This window comes from Gavialis gangeticus, unplaced genomic scaffold (genome assembly GCF_001723915.1).
Source record: "Gavialis gangeticus isolate Ggan-Ray unplaced genomic scaffold, GavGan_comp1, whole genome shotgun sequence".
Lineage (NCBI taxonomy): Eukaryota > Metazoa > Chordata > Crocodylia > Gavialidae > Gavialis > Gavialis gangeticus.
In genome coordinates, this window is record NW_017729034.1 from 73,790,438 (window position 1) to 73,811,527 (window position 21,090).

The following is a 21,090-nucleotide window of genomic DNA, read 5'->3' on the forward strand; positions in this document are numbered from 1 at the left end:
CCCCGGGGCCCGAGGGGGGCCCAGCAGGGAGGTGGCTCTTCTGGTCCCTACTTAGGAAGACGGAGGCAAAGAAATCGTTAAACATGTTAGCTTTGTCATCTGGTGTGACAACCAAATTTCCCAACGCGTCCTGCAAGGGCCCCACATTACCCGGGACCTTCTTTTTGCCCCCTATGTATTTAAAAAAGGACTTCTTACTGTCCTTAATCTGGGAAGCTAGTCCTAATTCCATCTCTGCCTTGGCCTTCCTAACTACCCCCTACATCCCCGAGCAACTGCAGAATAGTCATCCCTGGTGATGACCCCTGGTGATAAACGAATGCACTTAGACTTACAAATACAAAGATACATATAGATACGTACAGTGTGCTTTCTTTTTTATTGAACACACCTATACTCCATAACTATCTACCCAGCGCTAATCCGTTTCTAAACCGCTGTCCTAGCATGTGCTCAGCTCAGCCACAAAATCTGAGAGGCTTCCCTGGATGTTTTAAATTCCTGGTTTGAATCTGAAGAGGCTCTTTCCAGGACAGTACACCAAGCCTTGATTGAGATGTTCAGTGTGCCTGAAGAAAACATAATGCTGAATTATCCTAATTTTTGTGTAATTAAAATATCCACTATAATGCTGTATTGACATAGCACTTTCCTTTTAATTTCCCATCATATTTATTTATTATTTATTTAGGTGAAGGAAAAAAGATTAAAAAACCTTTTGATTATATTCAAATAATCATAACATTGCATACAATGTATTCTACATACACATGCACTCATGCATATTCACAAGCACATTACAAATTTATTGAAAGCAGTCAGGTTTAATCAAATTGTTGAGGAAGGGGCAGGTAGACAGGGACACTATGGTTCTCTATGTATTTCCATGAGGAGGAACACAGGCAGAGTCACAACTCACACCTGATTTTGACTAGCTGTCCTTGCTGATTCAGAAGCAGAAGCTTTTATTAAAAGTTAAAGGAAGAAATTAAGTGTATATTGACAAGGTTTCATAAAAGCTCTCCATCTATGATAGGAATTTTTCTGTACTTAATGGAATATGCAATTAATAGAATATCCTATACCATATTTTCTCTCATATTACCCCTCCCCCCACCCCCCATAAGACATGCATCCTATTTTGGGGAAGACAGAATAAAGAAAAAAAAGTGTTTTCCAGAGTTATGACTGCATAGAGCAGGGAAAGAGCTTAATCCTCAGCTGACTCACCCTCCCTTTCCTGCTTAACTAAGAGCTGAAACCCTACCTGTTGCTGAAGACTGGTCTTGATGGGTGGGGGATCTATGATTTTGGAAACAGCTAAAGAGTCTCCAGAGCTGTGAAACAGGAGAAAAGAGACAAGGAACAGCCAACAGAGAGAAAAATTGCTCTAAAAAGGTTAGCTCGGTTACTGGAGCATCAAGACTACTAAAAAGGAGAGACAATTAATAACACTCTTGGAGTGAAGAACAATGAACCATTAAGTCAACTGACTCCCTCAGCTGCCTCAATAGGAATGGTACTGCTGCTGCACTGTACACCAGAGATCAAAACAGTGTACTTCTATTCTGGGCAGAAAATCAGCTTTTCTACTTAACCTCCCCCCCTTTTATTTTTTTGGGGGGGCGGGGGGCTGCCATTTGGGGAAAAGTATGCATGGTATGTGAATAAATATGGTACAAACCTTTAAGAATCAATGCACTTTGTGGGTACATTGTGCCTATATGGTACAATGCTCTGTCATTCAGAGATACCCAGGTTACCTCTGAACAAGTTAGCCCATGTACAAAGAGCACCGACTGTTAGTGCAGCGCTGTTTCTCAGTATCTGATACTGGGCCAAGCATGCAAGTTATCACACCTGCCCCCAATCCCTGACTAATGTGACTAACCCAGCTCTCTGCAATCAGATTGGCTGCTTAAAATGCCACTCACAGCGTCAGACTGTTCTGGCTAGCCCGATGTTCACAGCTGTCCCCGGTTCACTCGATTCTGAACTGGCTTCGGCTCTTCCTGACCCTGATCTTGGATCTCCCCTGAAACTCCGCACTAGCTCTGCTCTCTCTGGCTTTCCTGGCATCCTGACTTCACTTGGCTTTTATGACCACAAGGGAAGTGGTGCTGGCCCCTACCCTGGGGGTCTTTAAGAAGAGGCTGGATGCCTACCTGGCTGGACTCATTTGAGTCCCGTTTCTTGTTTTGGGGTTTTGTTGTTCTCCCGCCCTGGCGGGGGGTCGGGCTAGAAGATCTACTAGGTCCCTTCCGACCCTAAATCTATGAAACTATGAAACCACGATCTTGGATTTCTCTTGGTGCTCGGCACTGGTGCTCTGACCCCTGGCTCGAGTATTAGACTACATCCTTTGGATCTTTCCTTTCAGCTCCCCTGGAATTTGGTCCCATGCTCTCCACTCCACTGACTCAGACCCTGAACCCAATGCTTTGGTAACCTGTACTCCTACCTTGCTGACCTCAAAGTTACCCCAAAGAGCCTATCCACAGGCCCAGCCACCTACATCCCTGCTGAAACCCCACAGTATGCTGCTGAGAGGCATGGCTGATTAGTGTGGACAGACACATTGGTGTGGACAGACCACCATGCTAATGTAGTAACTGAGAAGGCTCAGGTATCTCTATAAGCTACTATATTGTGCCAAAAGGCATTGGCATTAGCCAGGTGGAACCAGTTACGTTGTGCACAGGCTCATATTGTGCAAAGCTGATCAGTCAAACATCAAATGAAATAGATTATTTGGCTCTGAACAATCAGCAAATATCATATAGAAGTAAAACACAGTAAGTTAATATCCTGGGTAGATGGGTGCAGCAGTTAAAAGCCCCACCAGAGATGACAGTCCCTGGAAATGTGTGTAACAGGAGAAGGTTTAAAGGGCACATTCTTCTGCAACTGCAAGCAATGGATGCCAGCAACATGCATGATTCTTACAAAGTCACCTTTATGATAGATAACACATCAGAAGACTTTCTGATAACTTCTTTTCAAGCAGGCATACAAAGCTCAAAGAACATGGAACTAGTATGTACAGTGGAAAAAGCACAAGCCAAGATAATGCCTGGCAGCAGAGCATGCACAGTGTGGACAAGACAGATGATAACAGCACCATTAGCTCAGAGGAATTCTTCATGGGAGCAACAGGGAATATTGGAGTAGAAGATAAATAGACCATCTGTTGGAAAGCAATGGGGATATTTACAAAATGCTAAACTGGACAAAGGGACACACCCCAACATAGTGCCAGGAACAGGGAACATTTTATATAACCTAAAGGAACTAAATTTTGGGTGAGATGCCTGGTGAAAAATACTGTTCCATGCTGGATGCATTAGAAAAAAAACGTAATACATGTTTGTGCACATTCACCACCCCTTCTGGGAGATGCTGTTTCCTCAGGCTGACATTTGGATAGCTTTTAGCAACTAAGGTGTTTCACCAAACAACAGAATTTTCACGATACAGAGAGTACTATGGCTTACAGAGATAATGCTTTGATCTAGGGAAAAGAATAGTAGAATATGAACAGTGTTCCCAGCAACTTTCAAAAGAGTGACGGCTGCTGGGTTAAAGCTAAACAAAGTTGTAAATTCTCTGTAATGCAACGAACACACTTGGAAGAGAAGTTACCACAGCAAGACCTACAGGTAGATCACAGCAAGGCTGAAGTCTTCATCAATATGCCTGCCCAAAAGGACAAGGAAAGGGTCTCCTTGGAAGGTACGGAAATTTGTGCCAGATCTGGCTGTCCAAAGCAGTGACCCAAAAACTCTACTGAAGGATCAAGTCCAGTGGAAATGGGATGCAAATCTTAATAAATAATTTGAGGAAATGAAGAAGTTAACTAAAGAGAGCCAAACTTGATGTACTCTGGCTCCAGTACATAGCAGGTTGTCCACAAACACCACCAAGGAGGGTACTGACATAGCATTCTTGTAACCAGACAATTAAAATTGGAGACCAGTTACTTCCACATTGCAGGAACTAACAAAAACTGCACATTCAATACAAAAAAGATGCTTTGTTCTTAGCCCATGAATGAAAAAACAATTCACACCAATATTTATGGGAAGCCAGTGTTAGCTGGCTTTAACTTTAAACCTCTTATTGCTGTAGCCTGGCTAACACGTAAGGATGATTATTTCTACGGTGTTACAGAAAAACGTGTTAAAAAGTATATAGGGAGATCATTTAGGGATTGAAAAATCTAAGAGAAGGACCCTGGATATTTTATACTGGCCACAATGAACAATAATATTAGACCGTTAAGCTTTGTCCCCTATGCCAAAAATACAAGCCAAACTAAGCAAGGCAGCCCATGTTGGAGGCTCAGGATAATCTGGCCACCAGAATCAAAGTACTCATGAATCTCTTTATATCAGCTGGAAAAAGCCTATGTATTTGTCCTACACTATTATTTTCCCTTCCCTGAGATATGACGTACGATAATGTAATACAGTCAGACAGGTGAGCATACATATATCTTCTTTTTGCTAAACAAGGTGTTCCCCCTTGACTTGGCAATATCTGACAGTGGGCCACAGATTCTTAGGCATGAGTACAAGTAGTATGCAGTGGAGTATGGGTTTATATATCAAACTGCTAGTCTCCATTATCCCTAGTCTAACAGGCTAGTGAAAAACAGCATCAAAATAATAAAGCATCTACTTAGTCAGACTCCAATCCATTATTAGTACTGTTAAATTGCAGTGCTAAGTGGTACCAATGAAGCAGGGGGTGTCTGTCACTTGCTAACACTTTGTTCAAAAGAAAACAAGAATGTCTGTGCTGTGAGAAACCAATGTGAGAGTCATTTGGGACTTGTGGGTATGTATAGAGAGAGACAGAGGGAGAGAAAGAAGGCAAAATAAACTTAATTTAGGGCTTCAAGAGCTGCCAACACTCAACAAAAGTGATGCCATGCTTCTTAATCATGGAAATAATGGTCATAAATGGTCATGACTCACAACTGAGACTCAAGACATAGCCCTGTGGTCTTATAAGATTGCCACCCTAACTGAACACATATTACAGAGAAATAGGTGACACCTTATCTATGTCTCATCTGGGGGAGAGATATGGGTCACTGACTCAGCCGTTTTGTCTGAGAAGGTATCAGACAGTCAACAGCCTTTCCAGGTTGGGACAGCTGGGCCTCAGGACACTGCACAGTTGGAATTAAGGGATTGACTGCCAAATGGCAACTGGGGTACTGAAGTCTCAGAGAAGAGCCGCACATGCACATGAACACCACTAGCTGATTAAGGTAAAAGACGTATGAGAGGTTCTGCTGAATGGTGAAAGACCTGAAGTGTACCTTTAGGTGATTCTGGCACGAGCCAGTGTAACCAGTTACGTTATTATGCAGAGACTGAGCTCTGTCCCTGAATGAAGCACTCCTATAGTAAACAACTTGACTCTGAGCGATTACTAAAAAACACGTTTCCCATAATTGAAGGGCTGCAATACTGCAGGATCATTTGGAAACTGACCCAAAAGAACAATGGAAGTGAAGCTACGACAGGGTTGCTTATTGGCTCCTAACCGGAAATCTTTTTCCACTTCAAGAAATACCATATTTTTTATTTGGTGAAAAACTGAAGGATCTTAAATGTGTATGGGGGGAAAAGGGTTAATGTGAGAGCTGACTCATCACAATTTATTCTACAAACAACTTGAAAACTCTCTGAAAAGGAAATGCTTTATTTTTGCCACAGTATCACAGACATCAGATTTCTGCATTGGGCTATTCTGCTAGTGAGCCTAAAACCTCAGCTTCTCCTACAAGCATGCCAGGGCGTCACTAAAAACATTCAAGGTTCTCTGGGCCACAGTGACATGCAACATGCTTTCCCTTTGGCACCTGGACAATTTGTTTTCATGTTGGCATCTGCTAACTGCAGAATGACTGCCTTGTTTCTTTGCACCAGTTCAACAAAAGATGTTTCTCGGCATGTGTGAAATAATAGTTACGCAAAACACCACCTCAGAAAAAGCATCGCCTCCTGCAACGAGTGCTAAAGCTATTTTTCTTTTCTGCAAAAAGCCTAGTTCCTATTGAGCGATATTGGTTGTTTTACTTATTTTCTAAAAAAATAATTTTCTATTATGCTTGAGTATCTTGCAATATCTTTGCTGTTTATTTGTGCGCCTTTTTCTCTTCACAATGTGAATAGCTTTGGGGAAGATGGAAACTAATGACCTAGCTCAGGCTTTAACCCAGACCCCCTAGTGTTCTACCAGCTGCGCTATTAGGTTAACTGGCTGAATCTCTCCCAGTTCTTTCTCTGATATTACAAAACCCTGCCTATGTATGGCATGCAATAATGTTTAAATTTTTTCCCACCCCAACCCCCCTCAGCTACTGCCTAGCCTTGAAATTCATATCATCTATCACTGATAAATTGGAATCAGGGGAATGATCAGACAGATTACCCAGATGGTAGTTTGGAAAGAAAAATCCAACCTTTCTTCATGCAAATCTTGCCTAATGCTCTCTGATGTAAATTTTAAGTGCAGTGCTAAGGGCACAGAAGTAGAGACGTTTATGGAACTGTTGATACATTGACAGAGGTAAAGAAACCACTGCCTGCGTGGCTCTCAGGCCACTATTTCAACACATTGCAAACACAGTGCAAAATGCCTTTTGCTCTGGTGCCTGAAAATCTGGGACAACAGCAAGCTACAGTCAAAAAATAAAAATCCACAACCATTTCACTATGTGGCTTGGGCTGCAAGAACTAATCTAAGTATCAACATGAAAAATCTGGGGAGTCTGGGGTATACAATCAACATTTGTCTATGTTCCCCTAATAATATGCATACTTATGAAAATCACAGAGGAGAGCAGTGAGGGAATGACATTTTTCAATGTGTAATCTGTAGGCTCTGCAGGCTTAATGGGCTAAATTTCAGGTTTGAAAAATTTAGCTTCCCTGGAGACTCATATTCATGCTGCCGATGGATCATCTCAGGTCCTCCTTATGAAGAAAATATCTTGAATGCCACAAGGTATATATGGTTTTGAGGACAAGACCTAAAAATATATGGTAAGTCCCTTCTGTTTTGTCTGGTCATAAGCCTGTTGTCTTTTGGTCCCACACTGCTGTACCTATTTTGCGTTCAGGCTGACTCCCTGCTTTTCCTGAGTAATGGCTAAGGCTCTTTTGATAAACTTCTATGCTGTAGTACAAAAATCCTTTTGGGATCCTTCTGGATTAAAATAATGATCTAAATGCTAGTTACTGATAAATATATGACTGTTTAGCTCTCAGCTGAGTGTCTCTTTGCAGACTGATGCAAAAAGAAATAAAAGATCTTACATCAGAAATTCATTACATCTAGTCAGGTTTCCTCAAAAGGTTAACTAGGGCTCTACTGAAGCCAAGTCTCCTTGAAATTATCAGGCAGACCATAGGCAGCTCTGATTTTACAGGCTAGAAAGGGAAGCTGTCCCAGGGACAGTGATCATACTCAGTAACTTCACAGTAATGCTGGTGACGGGAACATCCACTGTCACTCTGTCAACTTCTTCATCAATGACAGGTTGTAGCTTCTTTCATTCCCTTGAACCCGGAGGCAGATAATTCAGACGCTGTCTAATGAAGTCAGTGGAAACTTTTCTATTAAGGAGTCCTGGTGTTGGTAATTGTATTAACTTTCTTATAATAATTCAGTTCCCTTCTCCTAACCTCAAATAAAAAAATCCAATTAATCTTAAAAGATAAACTATTAATTAAAAAATATAGCATTTAACATCAGCGACGACAAAATAAAAAAGCAACAACATGACCAGCTGCTAGTATACAAACTTTACTTGAAAACCTGATTTTGGATTTGGATTATACTAGTATCATTTTTATCCCAAGCCCCGCTTTGGTGGACTGTGCCGAGAATGGCTTCTTTCTGAGAGTGGCTTGTTACTCTTAAAACATTCCCCTGGCCCTTCAATCATTCTTGCACAGAGGCAATACTGCTGTATATTTAACTTGTGCCACAACTAATTAGCTCAGCCCAAAGCTGAAGCAGCTGGGAAGGGGAATATACTTCATATCCAAATCTAATCTGAAGCCCACATCCATCCATTGCTGAAACTGGCACTTGGATCCTTTAAGAATTAACTTAGTTTGTCACTGTGACATTGCTTTGAATATTTTAAAATAAAAAAGTAACAGTCTGCACTCAACATCTGCTATGAACCTAAGCCAAACACCATTAAGACTTTAAGGGCCTAAAAAGAAAAGCAGAGACCCTGTGTCCCAACTACCTTGATTATTTATTGTATATCGTAAGCATTTTTGTTCTGCATTTGTACAGCACCTAGCACAACAGAGCCCTGGTACCTGATCAGAACTCGCAGATACTACATCCAATAAATATAATTGATAACATTATTGAATGTAGACTGTACTCCATCTTTGTTCATTCTATTCCATTTCTCCCAACTTCAGGATTTCAAATAAAAAATTTAATTAAATGGAAGTAATCAAAGCTGTACTGTCACACTTATGCTCAGTTCAAAACTACTCTGACTGTCATAGTCAAAGTAACATGGTACCAATAAAAAAAAAAACACTAGACAGACAAATGATGACCTTTATCTCCTTAAAGACTGTGGGTGAATTTACTGTCACAAGATGAGAGACTATCAGTGCTGTCAGAGTCCAGAGAGTGCAATGCAAGCTTCCCCTATACAATTCTGACAATTATTTGATCAATTTTTTATGTGTGTATGTGTAATCTTTGAAAGAAGCAGGGAAAGGAGTGCTGAGATTATTTTGCAATGCCATTCAAGGTAAGGAAAAAATGCTTTATGGAGCATCCTCATAATAAATAAGTACTTCTAAAAATATGCAGTGTTTCAATTAAAACTTACTCTGTGTCTTGAACGGAAGTTTTCTGGTTATCCAGAGTACAATTCATTTAATGCCAGGTTGCTAGGCATAAAGACTTTTACCAGGCTGGTATGCTGTTTGTGAACACTTGCTTGAACTCAGCTTTACTGTATTGACCCACTTGGATAATGGTCTGAGCAGAAGGCATCCAAACATACCTGTAGCTTTGCACTCTGTTACATGACAAGGTCTTCTGTTTCAAGAGCCTGAAACACTTCAGCCTACATCAGGTAAACTTATTACCAAGTCTGATTTAACCTTAAGTGGTGTCATCATTAACATGGCAAGCAGAAGAATTTTAATGACAAAAATCATTTTATTCTCTGGCTCCTCTGTGCTCTGAATGGATCCCAAATCCCCAAATGAGAACAAAAATGTAATCAGGGGGAAAAAGTCTTTTAAGATCTAAAACCACGCTACAGTATCTTTTTTGTTGCAATAAGAGTTCTTTGATCTATCTTTTCCTCTGTTTTTTTTCAAGAAATAGATTTTAGTTTCTATCATCAAATGTCAGTATTAAACCATGACACAATCTAAGTAGAAAAATGAAAGACAAATTCTGAGATTGTTATTTATGCATTCCAAGCAAGTAAAAATTAAAAGAAAATAAATTAATAATAACCAATGTTAATAATAATAAATAAATACATCTCATTTTATTAAAAGAAAATAAATGATGGTGAAGTTCAGGTGCTGACAGTGTACAGATGAGGGGAAAAGTGAAAGGGAATAAAAAGAAAACCTTACATGAAGCTAATGAGCAAGTCAGGAGCTTGTAGTTACAGAAATTCAGTTTGCTGTTTGGTTTTTTTTGTAGGAAAACAGACAGAACATCAAAATGTCTGATTACATTCCATCTGTTCCTATCTCTTGCTAGATAACATCTCTGCTGCCAAAAAGACATTTAAATTTATTACATTGCAGCTACTGATAAATATAATTTCTATGAAGATCTAATGCTAAATCAAGACTAGATGTAGAGATAAAGCTTACAGAGGGCTGTGTCAAACAGGTCCAGATTTCACTCAGCACTTCCAGATTTTCCGCCAGCGGGATTCTAGAAGGCTGAATTTTCTCACTGTTTTTCTTCACAAAATGGCTTTTAATGGAATGCACATTTGTATCACAACCCTCCCCCTCCCTAAAGTGGACCAGGTAAACAATAGGAACAAATAAAGCTGGAAGTAGGAAGAATGACAGAACTGCTACTGGGAGGAGGTAGAAGAGCAGAGGAAGGGTACTGTTCAACAATTTCAGGAGATCATACTCTGGGCACCTTCCATGCAGATCTGACAGGCACAGAATGGTGCCATGAAACTGCCTCCAGCAACAGAATACATTTTCCGGCACATCACAGCAACGGCAATGGCATCAATTCTGCTTGCAATCCATGTCCAAACAGAAAAGTTCTCAGTGGTCCTATTTCAGCATATCTCAAGGACTAATTAAATCCTCATTACTATCTTCTAATTATTCCTGTGCTCTGGGATTTCACTGAGCAAGTCCCTGATGGTGCATTAGATGAAAAGGGTTAAATAACCTGTGTTGATTTTGAGACTCCAGATCTATTTCAGACCTTTAGCATATCATCAGCATTATCATGAATATTTAACTACATACTGCTGTGAAAACTATAACGGGAAAACAATTAAAGATTTTTTAAAAATTAATTCTGACCCATATACATTTGCCCTAATAAATAAGGCTTCTTTAAGTATCCCCATTACGAGAATATCTGTGAGAATAATGGTATGAAGCTATTTACTGTTTCCATTATATTCAATGGTTTTCAGGAGTTCTCAGTGTACTATTTTAATATGAATAAGACTCAAATTTTGAACTCTGAGCATTTAAAAAACATTAACCTGGAGTAGAGGAGTGTTGTCGGCTCTGTTAGTGTATAGGAAAGAATGTATGTTGAGCTAAAAAGAAAAGTCAAATTCAACACTGTGATAAAGCAGAATTTTCCATTTGACTTGTATGCATGTGCATGTACACACGCTAAAATTATTAGACTATGGTAAGAGAGTGTGTGGGAGCTAATCATTAGGACAGGGGCAGGCAATTATTTTGGGCAGAGGGCCGCTTACTGAGTTTTGGCAAGCCAATGAGGGCTGCATGACAGGCAGCCAGGGGAGATAAATTTTAATTTTCTAAATTTTTTAAGGGCCCCGCAGGCCAGATAGAACAGCCCGGCAGGCCACATCTGGCCTGTGGGATGCATTTTGCTCACCACCGCATTAGGACAAAGGATGGATGGCTGGAAAGCCAATTGTCTAGTCCCGGCTCTGGAATTAATTTACATTATGACACTGAGCAAGATGCTTCAGGTAGAAGGCAGATAGAATAGTGCCACTGATAACCACCCATATCAGTATTACCTTTTATGATGCAACTGTTACAACTGCGTGATTCTGTAGCAACACAGTTTCTGCAAATCCACTGTAACTTGAACATTCTTTCATTCCGGATTAAAGATACAGTGATTTAGCCAATCAGGCACACATAACAGTTACTTTCTAACAGCTGATATATCTTTCCTGCAGTAGCTCTCTCCCACTTTTTAAAGTGGTATATTTGACCATAGCCTCCAGCCAACTTTGCAAAAAAGGTGCAGCTGATTTTGAAAGCGTCAGTTACTGCGTGGCCAGTTTAATGGAACCAGATTTTGGAAATGTTGCAAGCCCACAGCCTAAATTGACTTCTAATGGGATGCTCAGTGCCTCTCAAAATGAAGCACCTAAAAACAGAGACACCCAAAATTGGTAGATAATTGGCCTTTACCCTCAGTTCATGCATTTATAAAATACGTATGATACTATTTACTTCACTATCACATAGAAGCAAAAGGAAATTAAAGCAATTAAGTGTCTGCAAAGAGTTTTAATTTTACTGCATGGAAGTAGACCTAATCCTGTTCTTATTTATACGAATGCAAAACTGGAGTGATTCTGGAAAAAAAAACCCCAACAATGATTGAGGACATAATTTGAGATATCCAGAAAAAAATTATGATTGCTACTATAATGAAGTTTCCATAAGAAAAGATACGCAGCAGCTACTTCCACACAATAGCACAACTTGTGTAGGTAACAGTTAGGTAAAAACAGGAAAAGTTCCAGTGTCTTAGTATCAAATCTAAATAAGTGCAGACCCAGGAATGCAAATAAAAATGTGCTGCATGAACTGCTTCTGCTGATCCTGAGCCAGGTACAAATAAGCTGCAGCCTCAATAAGATATGAAAGATTTTCAAAATCATTTAAAAAATACAAATAGCATTTACACTACATTTAAAATAGAAGATAAACTACATCAAAAGTAATTTAAAGGCGTGGTAAACTCTAAACCCCTAGAAATTCCTACTGCTACACACACACACACACACACACTAAACGTACATATAAAAATGCCTGGTCGCTTGATACTGTACTCTATGATAGGGGATGTATAGCCTTAGGCTGGCAAACATGAGAAATCCCAGCTGGGTGCTGAGTAACCATGAAAAGGAGGATAAAATACAATAAAACACTTTCGTAATAAAATAACTAATTGTAAACGTAGTTTAAGTGTGGCATTTCAGCAGTCAGAATGGCTGTACCTTGGATCCTACCCTGTCAGTCAAGCTCTGGAGAATCTGACTAATAATGTATTTTTCGAGTGTTGAGAGTATGGGATTCCATTCAATAAACCATTAGAAGGCTTTTGGTTCATTCAGTCATTTCTTCAAACAAGGAAGGAAATGTTATGTAAAGTGCTAGACGGAACAAAAACACCTTATCCTAAACTGGAGGGTCTCTTGGTGTTTTTTTGCTGGAAAACATTCATATCAGTGCACCAAGCGTTTAAATTACTGTAACAGACGCCTGCGGATCAGGTGTCTTCAGCAGCAACGATTTTCTGCTCAGGTTTTTATCAGTAAATGACAAGTACCTTTCCTTTGAGTCCCTACTTCTTCCCCTGCTTCTCTTCTCCAAGTTCAGTGGAAATCAGTTCAAGCAAGCAAAGGAATCAACTAATGTAACAGCCTTTTTAAAAGGTGAAGTTTTCCATTTCAAAGGAACCTCTAATCAATGATAGGGCACAAAAGGGAATGCACGCATGTTTATGTGCGTACGGCAGACTTTATAGAAGCTTTGGGGAGCATGTTCTGCAAAATCAATATGACCTACCTAGTTACAAATTTCATATCTGCTGCATGAAACAAATGGACATTTTATACAAGCTGGGTCACAAGGACTGTTGTGAGAAGCATGCCAGAAACCTCAATGTAAATTATCAAAACAGAAAAACAAAGCACGTTGCATATAAACAGTCAAAGGCTATTAAAATACTTCCAAATTCAAGTGAAAACATATTCTTTATATTATACCCACACAGGTCATCCTCCATGTGGGAAGAACAGATTAATATACTTCTTATATCCCAGTTTTTTCATCTCTGTCTGCTAGTCTGGCTTTTTGGTTTGGCGGCTGTCTTTTCCTTTATTTCAGTTTTGATCCCCCAGTTCTTAATGATGGTTTCAACCACAGACTGCCATCTAATTTCCTTGTAGAGAACAGAGCCATACATTCACCCCCACAAGGAAATTAAAGCATTCTGCTCACCCATGGCCACTGTTAACCCATCCTCTGAAGTCTTATAGGGTACACAACACTGAAGAAATAAATACAGTTGGGCAGCTCCATGTGCTATGCTTAGATCCAACCATCACAAGAAATGCACACAGCTCCTGAGAAGCATGGGCCCCAGAAGCCTCACTTTGACCCCTTCCCACTATCTTATGACAGCCTGTCACGTGCAATATTCTGCATTAGTCTTTGGCACCAAGGTTGTTCTTCTTCCACCAGACATGGATCACACTAAAGAATTGTTAAGGTAGAACTGAAGCTCTATGCTAACAAAAACTGTATGTAAAGGTGACCTGGAAAGTAAATGACAACTAAATTAAACAAGAGGTAAAGAATATTTTGTGATATCCTTTACTGGAGCAGCTGCATGACTGGGAGATCTGTTGGACAAGCTTCTGGGCATCAAGTCTGCCTTTCTTCAGGGACCTACTACAAGGAACCTTTTTTCAATATCAAGGTGACTTTAATGGGAGCACTTAAAGCATTAATTCGGCTTTATCTCCTATTGTCATATCTGCTTTGCTAACCAGTTGCTAGTACTGTGTTTACTTGCATATCCCATACACTGCTCCCTAAAAATTGGCCCTCCAAAACTGGGATGCATGCTTTAAGCAAGGAAACTTTTCCATACTGGAATGGAGGTATAGGGATGCTGTAATTGTTGCTGAGGGCTGGATCCATATTGGGCTCCAGCTGCCTGCAGGAGAGGTGGAGTCTACTCTTCAAGGACGGAGTCTATTCTGTAGTTCAAACTTTAACCCCATCACAGCTGATGTCAAACTAGCAGCAGCTCTTCACTTTTTGGTTAAGTATTAAGCTCTGGAATTTGCAAGGTGAGACAGTGATACTGATGCACAGACTCCATTATCTGCTCCACATGGGACATGTATTCAGCCATGGCTCTGGAAAAATCTCTTTCTCCATTCTGCCTCCCCAAAACAAGGTGTGTGGGGATGTGTGATGTGCAGAAAAATACAGTGCATTTCAATCGTTGTGTAAACAAGGCCTTTGGTTCACTTGCATTCTATCTTATAATCAGGTTATGAAAATAGCCCATAGTTATTTTATCTTATAATCAGGTTATGAAACTGTAATAAACTCCCCTCTTAGGGCAGTTACATATAACACAGTTAAAAGATAAAGATCCCTGTCCCTAAGATAAAGATTTATCCCATTCATTGATGAATGAACCTGCGCTGGCTAAAATAGCCCTAGTCAAACAGAGTTCTTGCTAGCAAAGTTTTATCAACAATGTGTTTAGGGTCCAGTATTTCTGATGATAAAGGAGGGAGGTAGACCACTTGACCCAACTAGTCTATTTCGCTCTTTAAATGGAAGGGGATTTTGAATGTCTACCTATAGCTGGTCAGAGATCAAATTTCATGTTAAATAACCATCAAGTTTCTTCTGTTTTGGATTCTCAAGAACACTAGTTAAAACTCCGCAGTACAGTCTTTCATGCTGTTGACAGTCTTTTAAGAACGCCTTGCTTGCAACAGTGCTTTGGTTAAATCCTGCTACTCATTCACTCCCCCTGGAAAGGACCCCCTCCAAACCCCAGAACCCCCACACACAGTCTGTTACAATAGAGACTATAATTTTTTTTACTAGGCAAAAGCAAGGGAAATTCTATCATGTCCACATGCTGCTGAGAATGAAACAAACTTTTGGCACAAAGTAAAACACCTCACAAACCTCGATCTTGTGGCATTGGTGACTGGCTCAAAGCAGGATGGGAGCTGGATTCTGACTGGCTGCCAGAAGGTTGAGGTGGCATCTGACTGCCTGCAAAACAAAGAGAAATGACTTCCCTTTAATGGTGTGATGTACAATTCAAACACCGCTGCATCTTTGAACCACTGAACATCAAAGAAAAATAACCAACAGTATGCAATAGAGATACAGCGCAACAGGTCTTCCTTTTTCACATTTTCTAAACCCAAGCAGGAAGCATGCATAAACATATTAAGCAACAGGCATGCCGAAATGTTCAATTTCGTATTGAGCGAGTTCCCAACCTCACTGACATGATCCAATTTATAGCTGCAAATCTCCTGACACGTATTTCTGTTACAGAGTTTAACAAAATCCAAGTCTGCTGAACAATAGGGCTCATCCTGCCGAGCTTGAACTGGCCTCCAGCCAGGCAGACGTGGACTGCTGCCAAAAATATTACCAATGAAAAATTCAGTCAATACAGAAATGACTAACAACAACAGTATAAAAAAAAATCTTACACTGAATCAGTGGATTTGAATGTCCACGTGTAAAGCAAGAATAAAAAACCAAAATGGATACATGGACTGAGAGAGGTGTGGGGAGTATCTGTGAGATCTGATAAGTGAATGGAGAGTCTTATTATACACAAAAAGGCACCAGGACAAATAAGAATGCCATGGTACTTTTAATGTCCATGCAAATCGGATACAACCCACTTTTAACGTTTCGTTCAAAAGACTCATAAAAAGTGAACTCTATATAAATTCCGGTTTATTTACCCTGAAACAATGAAGAGCTCAAACACTGTCCAAATTTTCAGACCCAGGAGGCTGAGAATGTTAGGTCAGCCCCTTCAACGCTATTATACGGTAAAGCAGATGCTTACTGTACTGATGAATGACACTTGAGAGCCACTTCTCTGGGTCACATCTCAACCCTCAACATAGCGTTAAGTATGTATGGCCAAGCAGCAACCCTTGTGCTTCTACAAGATGGCAACTGCCAAGTAATCAACCTGCCACAGCCTAAGGAGAAAAGAGAGCAAGTCTCAAATGTCTCCTAGGACTTTCATTCACTGCTGATTTTGAGACACATCTGCTCTTGACAGCCAAAGCAACTTGAGGACCACCTCAGGTTAGACAACAAAAATATACTTTAGGCTTTCAGAAATCACTGATGCCTACCGTGGTATAAACGGCAGTAGACAGATATTTATTCCTTACCCTTAAAAATGTACAGATTATTCTCAGATTGTTTTTCATTTTAAATACTAGAAATACAAAAACATGACACAGATTTGTGTGTACTTAGCGTCATTTCCTTTTGCTTAGCTGCCAAGCTTTTTAATGGACAAAATGAAAATCCGGTGGTTATTTCTGGAATCGTAAGTATGGTCTAAGGACAGCCTGTAGGGGTTGCTCTTTCCTTAAAGCTATGAAGTGCCAAACATCATAGACAAGTGAAGTATTACATAATCCTTCTGCCCCGTGCACTGCCTTGTTTCAGAGCAGCCATTTCAGTGACTGAGTACAAAAGAAATATTAAATAAAGAGCCACGGCACAGAAATAAAAACTATAATTTTAAGTATAAACATTGTCAAGCTATTTGAATGAGGAGAGTTTACACTAAAGCACATGAGGGATGACATTACTATGAAAGGATGTGACAACCGTCTTATTTCCACAATTTGCAAGAGGCAGAATTCTTCCTCCAAAAGACCAAACCATGATGCTACTATGAAACATTCAGTGCCTGGGGCCTTGGATCCACAGACCATTTAGGAAGTCTACGGCCTACGAGAATAAAATACTGACTTCTTTTTTGATGTCACTCAGGAGTGGGCTGTAGCAAGACAGTAAGTGCCTATATTATAATGAACACTTCTGCATGACAGAATGAATTCAGTGACTCAAGACTGTAAACAAATGGTAATTCCATGTTAACACATGGCACTACCACTTATGCTGCATATGCCTGAGGCACTGGTATCAGACAGACTATTTCAAGTAAACCTAGAGCATGCCTCTGAAAGCCATAGAAGTCTTTATAGTTACAAAAAACAGACAGAGCTACCGTTGGTTGCCCTGTGCAGCCCCCAAATGACATCTCCTTCAGGAACAGGATTGGCGGTTCCTCTAAAAACTGCATACCTTTAGTCTGAGCCATTTTAATCTTTCAAAATCTCTATTTTTTTATGTTAATAATTATGTCAATTGCTGAGCAAGACTCTTATCCTGTATATACAGACATACAAGCACAGCACAGGCAAAAGCAAACTTTAGAACTGTGCATATGTGAATTATGTAGTACAGAAATCAATTTCATCTGCATCATCTAGAAATGTGAAGTCAGGAGTTTTTCAAATTAAATGAAATGACTGGCACCTGCATACATTTATACTACTATGTTATTTATTTATTTAAAAGGGTACTTTTGAAAATTCCCCATTATTAAGTGAAAACTTCAGAACAAATTTTGCTTGTGACAGAAGAAAATTATTTTTGTAAGTAATAAACAGTTGATCCAAAACTGTGAGCCCTAAAATAAAAGATTAGCTTGCAATAGAACCATACATTTTACTAAAAAGTTTTGGTTCTTATGGATTAGGTATGCGTTATGTGCACAAGTATACAAAAGGTTGCAAAACTACTACTGAATATTGACCATATGTTTAACCAAAAGCAACCAAAATGTTAGAGTGTTACAGCTGTCACTTTATCTTGAAAGGTGATCAGTAAAAGAAGAGAGTTCCGCTTAAGGGTCATCTTAAATATATTCAGAGCACTTAACTTCTATTTTTGCATCTAACACCCAGTCACTAGGAGTTGATTTCAAAGAGAGCTAGGCACCTAAGTTTCTGTCAGGACCCAAGTCTGTGCATTTTTTATATTTCTTTGTGGTATAATAAGATGAACTTCAAGGTTGACTGGTTGTTTTTTTTTAAAAAAAGCCTGTGTCTTTTTTAAAACTATTATTCTTATTGGACTGTGATAGCAAGGATCAACAGTCCTCCATTGTATTAGGTGCTGTACAAACACAGAATAAAAGGGAAGTCCCTGCCCCAAAGAGCTTACCATCTAAGTATCAAGAAAGAAAAACCTAATTAATGGTGAGAATTAGAATTAATGGAGAGAAGTAGTTTGAATTCCATGGTTTGAATTCCAGAGAATCAGGACTCTTTATTCCTGTTCCCCCAACCACTGTTTAATAAACACAAGGAAGAAAATCTTTTTGGTTTGGTTCTGCAACAGACAATGTGTGAGTTAACACAGCACTTAATGGGGCTTTGTGCATCCTGTGCCTCATACACAGCAGATCCCCAGCCCTTCAATTTAAAACCGTTTATGTTCTTAGTATACATTCTTGAGACTTGAAAAAGTGCTTCAGCAAGGCTAAGATCAGACCTGATATTCCAGATACTTGAAAGGCAAAGAGCAAGCAGAAAAAAGAACTGCAAAAATTACTCTTAAAAATAAACTATCAACTAACCAATTCACACTCCTTCCATCCTTTCAGACTTTTATGTAGCAAAAAGAACAAATGGGCACATTTTCTCTGAAACTCCTTTAGGGAGGCCACTTTCATTACTATATTAGCATACTTTTCTATTAATTTTGGAAGACAAATTGCAAAGAATGAAACAAGTATTTTTTTGTAACATGAATATAGCTATTTGGGGGAGAAAATGCAAATGATTTCCCTGACAACTGTTTGATCCTTTGACTCAATGGAATATGGACGGAACTTTCAATAGGGCTGATGTTTTCCTGTGGTTTTGCATAGTACTATCCTACAGTGATAAGATATTCCAACTGCGAGAGTTTATGCATGGTGAACACTACTGTACACATTGTTACAAAGCATTTTTATTATGAAAAATCACATTAAACAGAATAGCGCATGTAACACTAATAGACAGTGACATGCTATTATATTACACTAGATCTAAAATAGTATCAAGTAAATCTTAATAGTAAGAGTGCCATTCAAATCAATAGCATTGCATCTAGCATAGTGTGGAATGCAAGATATATAAAAAAAACTTTATGAAAAGCAGCTACTGTTGCATGAACAAGAGAACCTTTTAAAACTTAAATACTGTCTTTTTAAATTTGTTGTGAAAATTCCAAAAAACGAGAGCCTGGGATATATGACATAAATGCCTACTGGATTACCTTTTTTAAAAAAACAGTTAATTCATGAATATAAAGGGAAGACATTATTTTTAATGGTTAATAATATTGTGACAGCCTGTATTACCGTTTTCAAATAAAATTATGCTAAGCTTTTTTTAAATAATTTGTATGAGAATGTGCATCTGCGTTGGAAACAGAGGCTGAAAAGGTTAACTTTTATCTTTCAGACAAGCTGGATTGAACAGTCGGTACACACCTCTTATACTACAAAGGTACAAAGAGGAGATTGCATTAAGAGTAGAGCCATTAAATTTGCAGTTAACAAAGGAGTATAAATTCCTCAGAGCCAAGATGCAGCAAGAAAGAGAAAGCACTTGATCAAGTACAGAAGAAGGACCATTATGATTAATTAGGGTCCAATCCTATACAATGCTACACACATGCTGTAAGGTGCAGATGGCCCTCAGTTCCCATTAATATAATAGGAGTGGAAGATCCTCAGTATCTGTAGAAGATGCTGAACACTTTGCAGGACTTTGCCCTTAAAAACTGATTCAAGAAAGCACTTACGTGAGAACATGTTCCCACGTGCAAAATAAGATGGAAAGGATGGGGATTAGTACAAGAACCAAAAGGTGGGTAAGGAACTGGCTAAAGGGCAGACAACAGTGAGATGTATTGAAAAGGGGACTATCAGGTTGGAAAGACATTACTAGTGGAGTTTCTCAAGGACTAGTCTTCAATCTTTTATTAGTGAGTTTTGCACAGGAAGTAGGAGTATGCTAATGAAATTAATTGATGACACTAAATTTGGGGGCACTGTCAATACAGGGGAGGATCGGAATATTATCCAAGAAAAACTGAATGACTTTAGGGAATAGAGTAATTTAACTTGAATGGTATTTCAAAAGTTGCAAGGTTATGTACTTAGGAACTACCATATTTACTTAAATATAAGACAAGCCCCAAAACTTAGATCTTATATATAGGAAAAGTATAAACGTTAAAGTTTTCCAGGTACAGACTCTTAAGTATTGGAGAGGTTGTCTGGAATCCCACCCTCCCCCCTGGCTACAGCAGGGAAGGCAGTGTTGGGGGGGGTCAGGTGGCCCCCTTGCTCTGCTCCACCCACTTCTTCTCCCTGCAACCACTCTGCTCCCCCACCCCCCGGTCACCCGTACCCTGCTCCCCACAGACTCTTCCCATCCCCTAAGCCCTTCTTGTCAGATGCTGCTCAGGCTGCACCATGCCGGAGCACAGCACATGGAAACTCAGCCCATGCCTGGCCATGAAGCAGTGTTGGTGCTGCTGATTGGCCAAGTAGGGGAAGGGGTGTCCATGTGTTCCATGCCTGGGAGGGACCCCAGCCTGAGCTGGAGCCAAGCTGCATCTGATAGTAAGGGGGAGGAAGGGGCTGCCCATGGGATGGGCAGGAGGTTGCTGTGGGTCTGACTCTGGCCCTAATCCAGGCTTCCTGAGCTGCCTACTCCCCACTCTCCTTCATATGTGAACATAAGACAAGGGGCTTTTTTCCCCATGCTGATGGCGGGAAGATGGGACCTTATCTTCTGTTTGAGTAAATACAGTAATAGCAAGCCAAATCAGAGAGGGGATATGGCTGCTTTTTAGAAATGCATCAGTGGGTAAAAAACAGAACTATATAAGCTAAAGGGCAATGTTGGTGAAAGAACTAAAGGTT

The 21,090-nt window shown here is 39.7% G+C and overlaps 1 protein-coding gene across 5 annotated transcripts in view; it reads right to left on the minus strand.

The window, feature by feature from the left end:
* ARID1B (AT-rich interaction domain 1B) overlaps window positions 1-21,090 on the minus strand; it is a 583,022-nt gene that overhangs the window by 132,052 nt on the left and 429,880 nt on the right. For all 5 annotated transcript variants that reach the window (XM_019526890.1, XM_019526889.1, XM_019526886.1 and 2 more), the window contains one exon: window positions 15,231-15,320. In XM_019526890.1, the coding sequence (XP_019382435.1) occupies window positions 15,231-15,320 (90 nt within the window). The remainder of the gene's footprint in view (window positions 1-15,230; window positions 15,321-21,090) is intronic.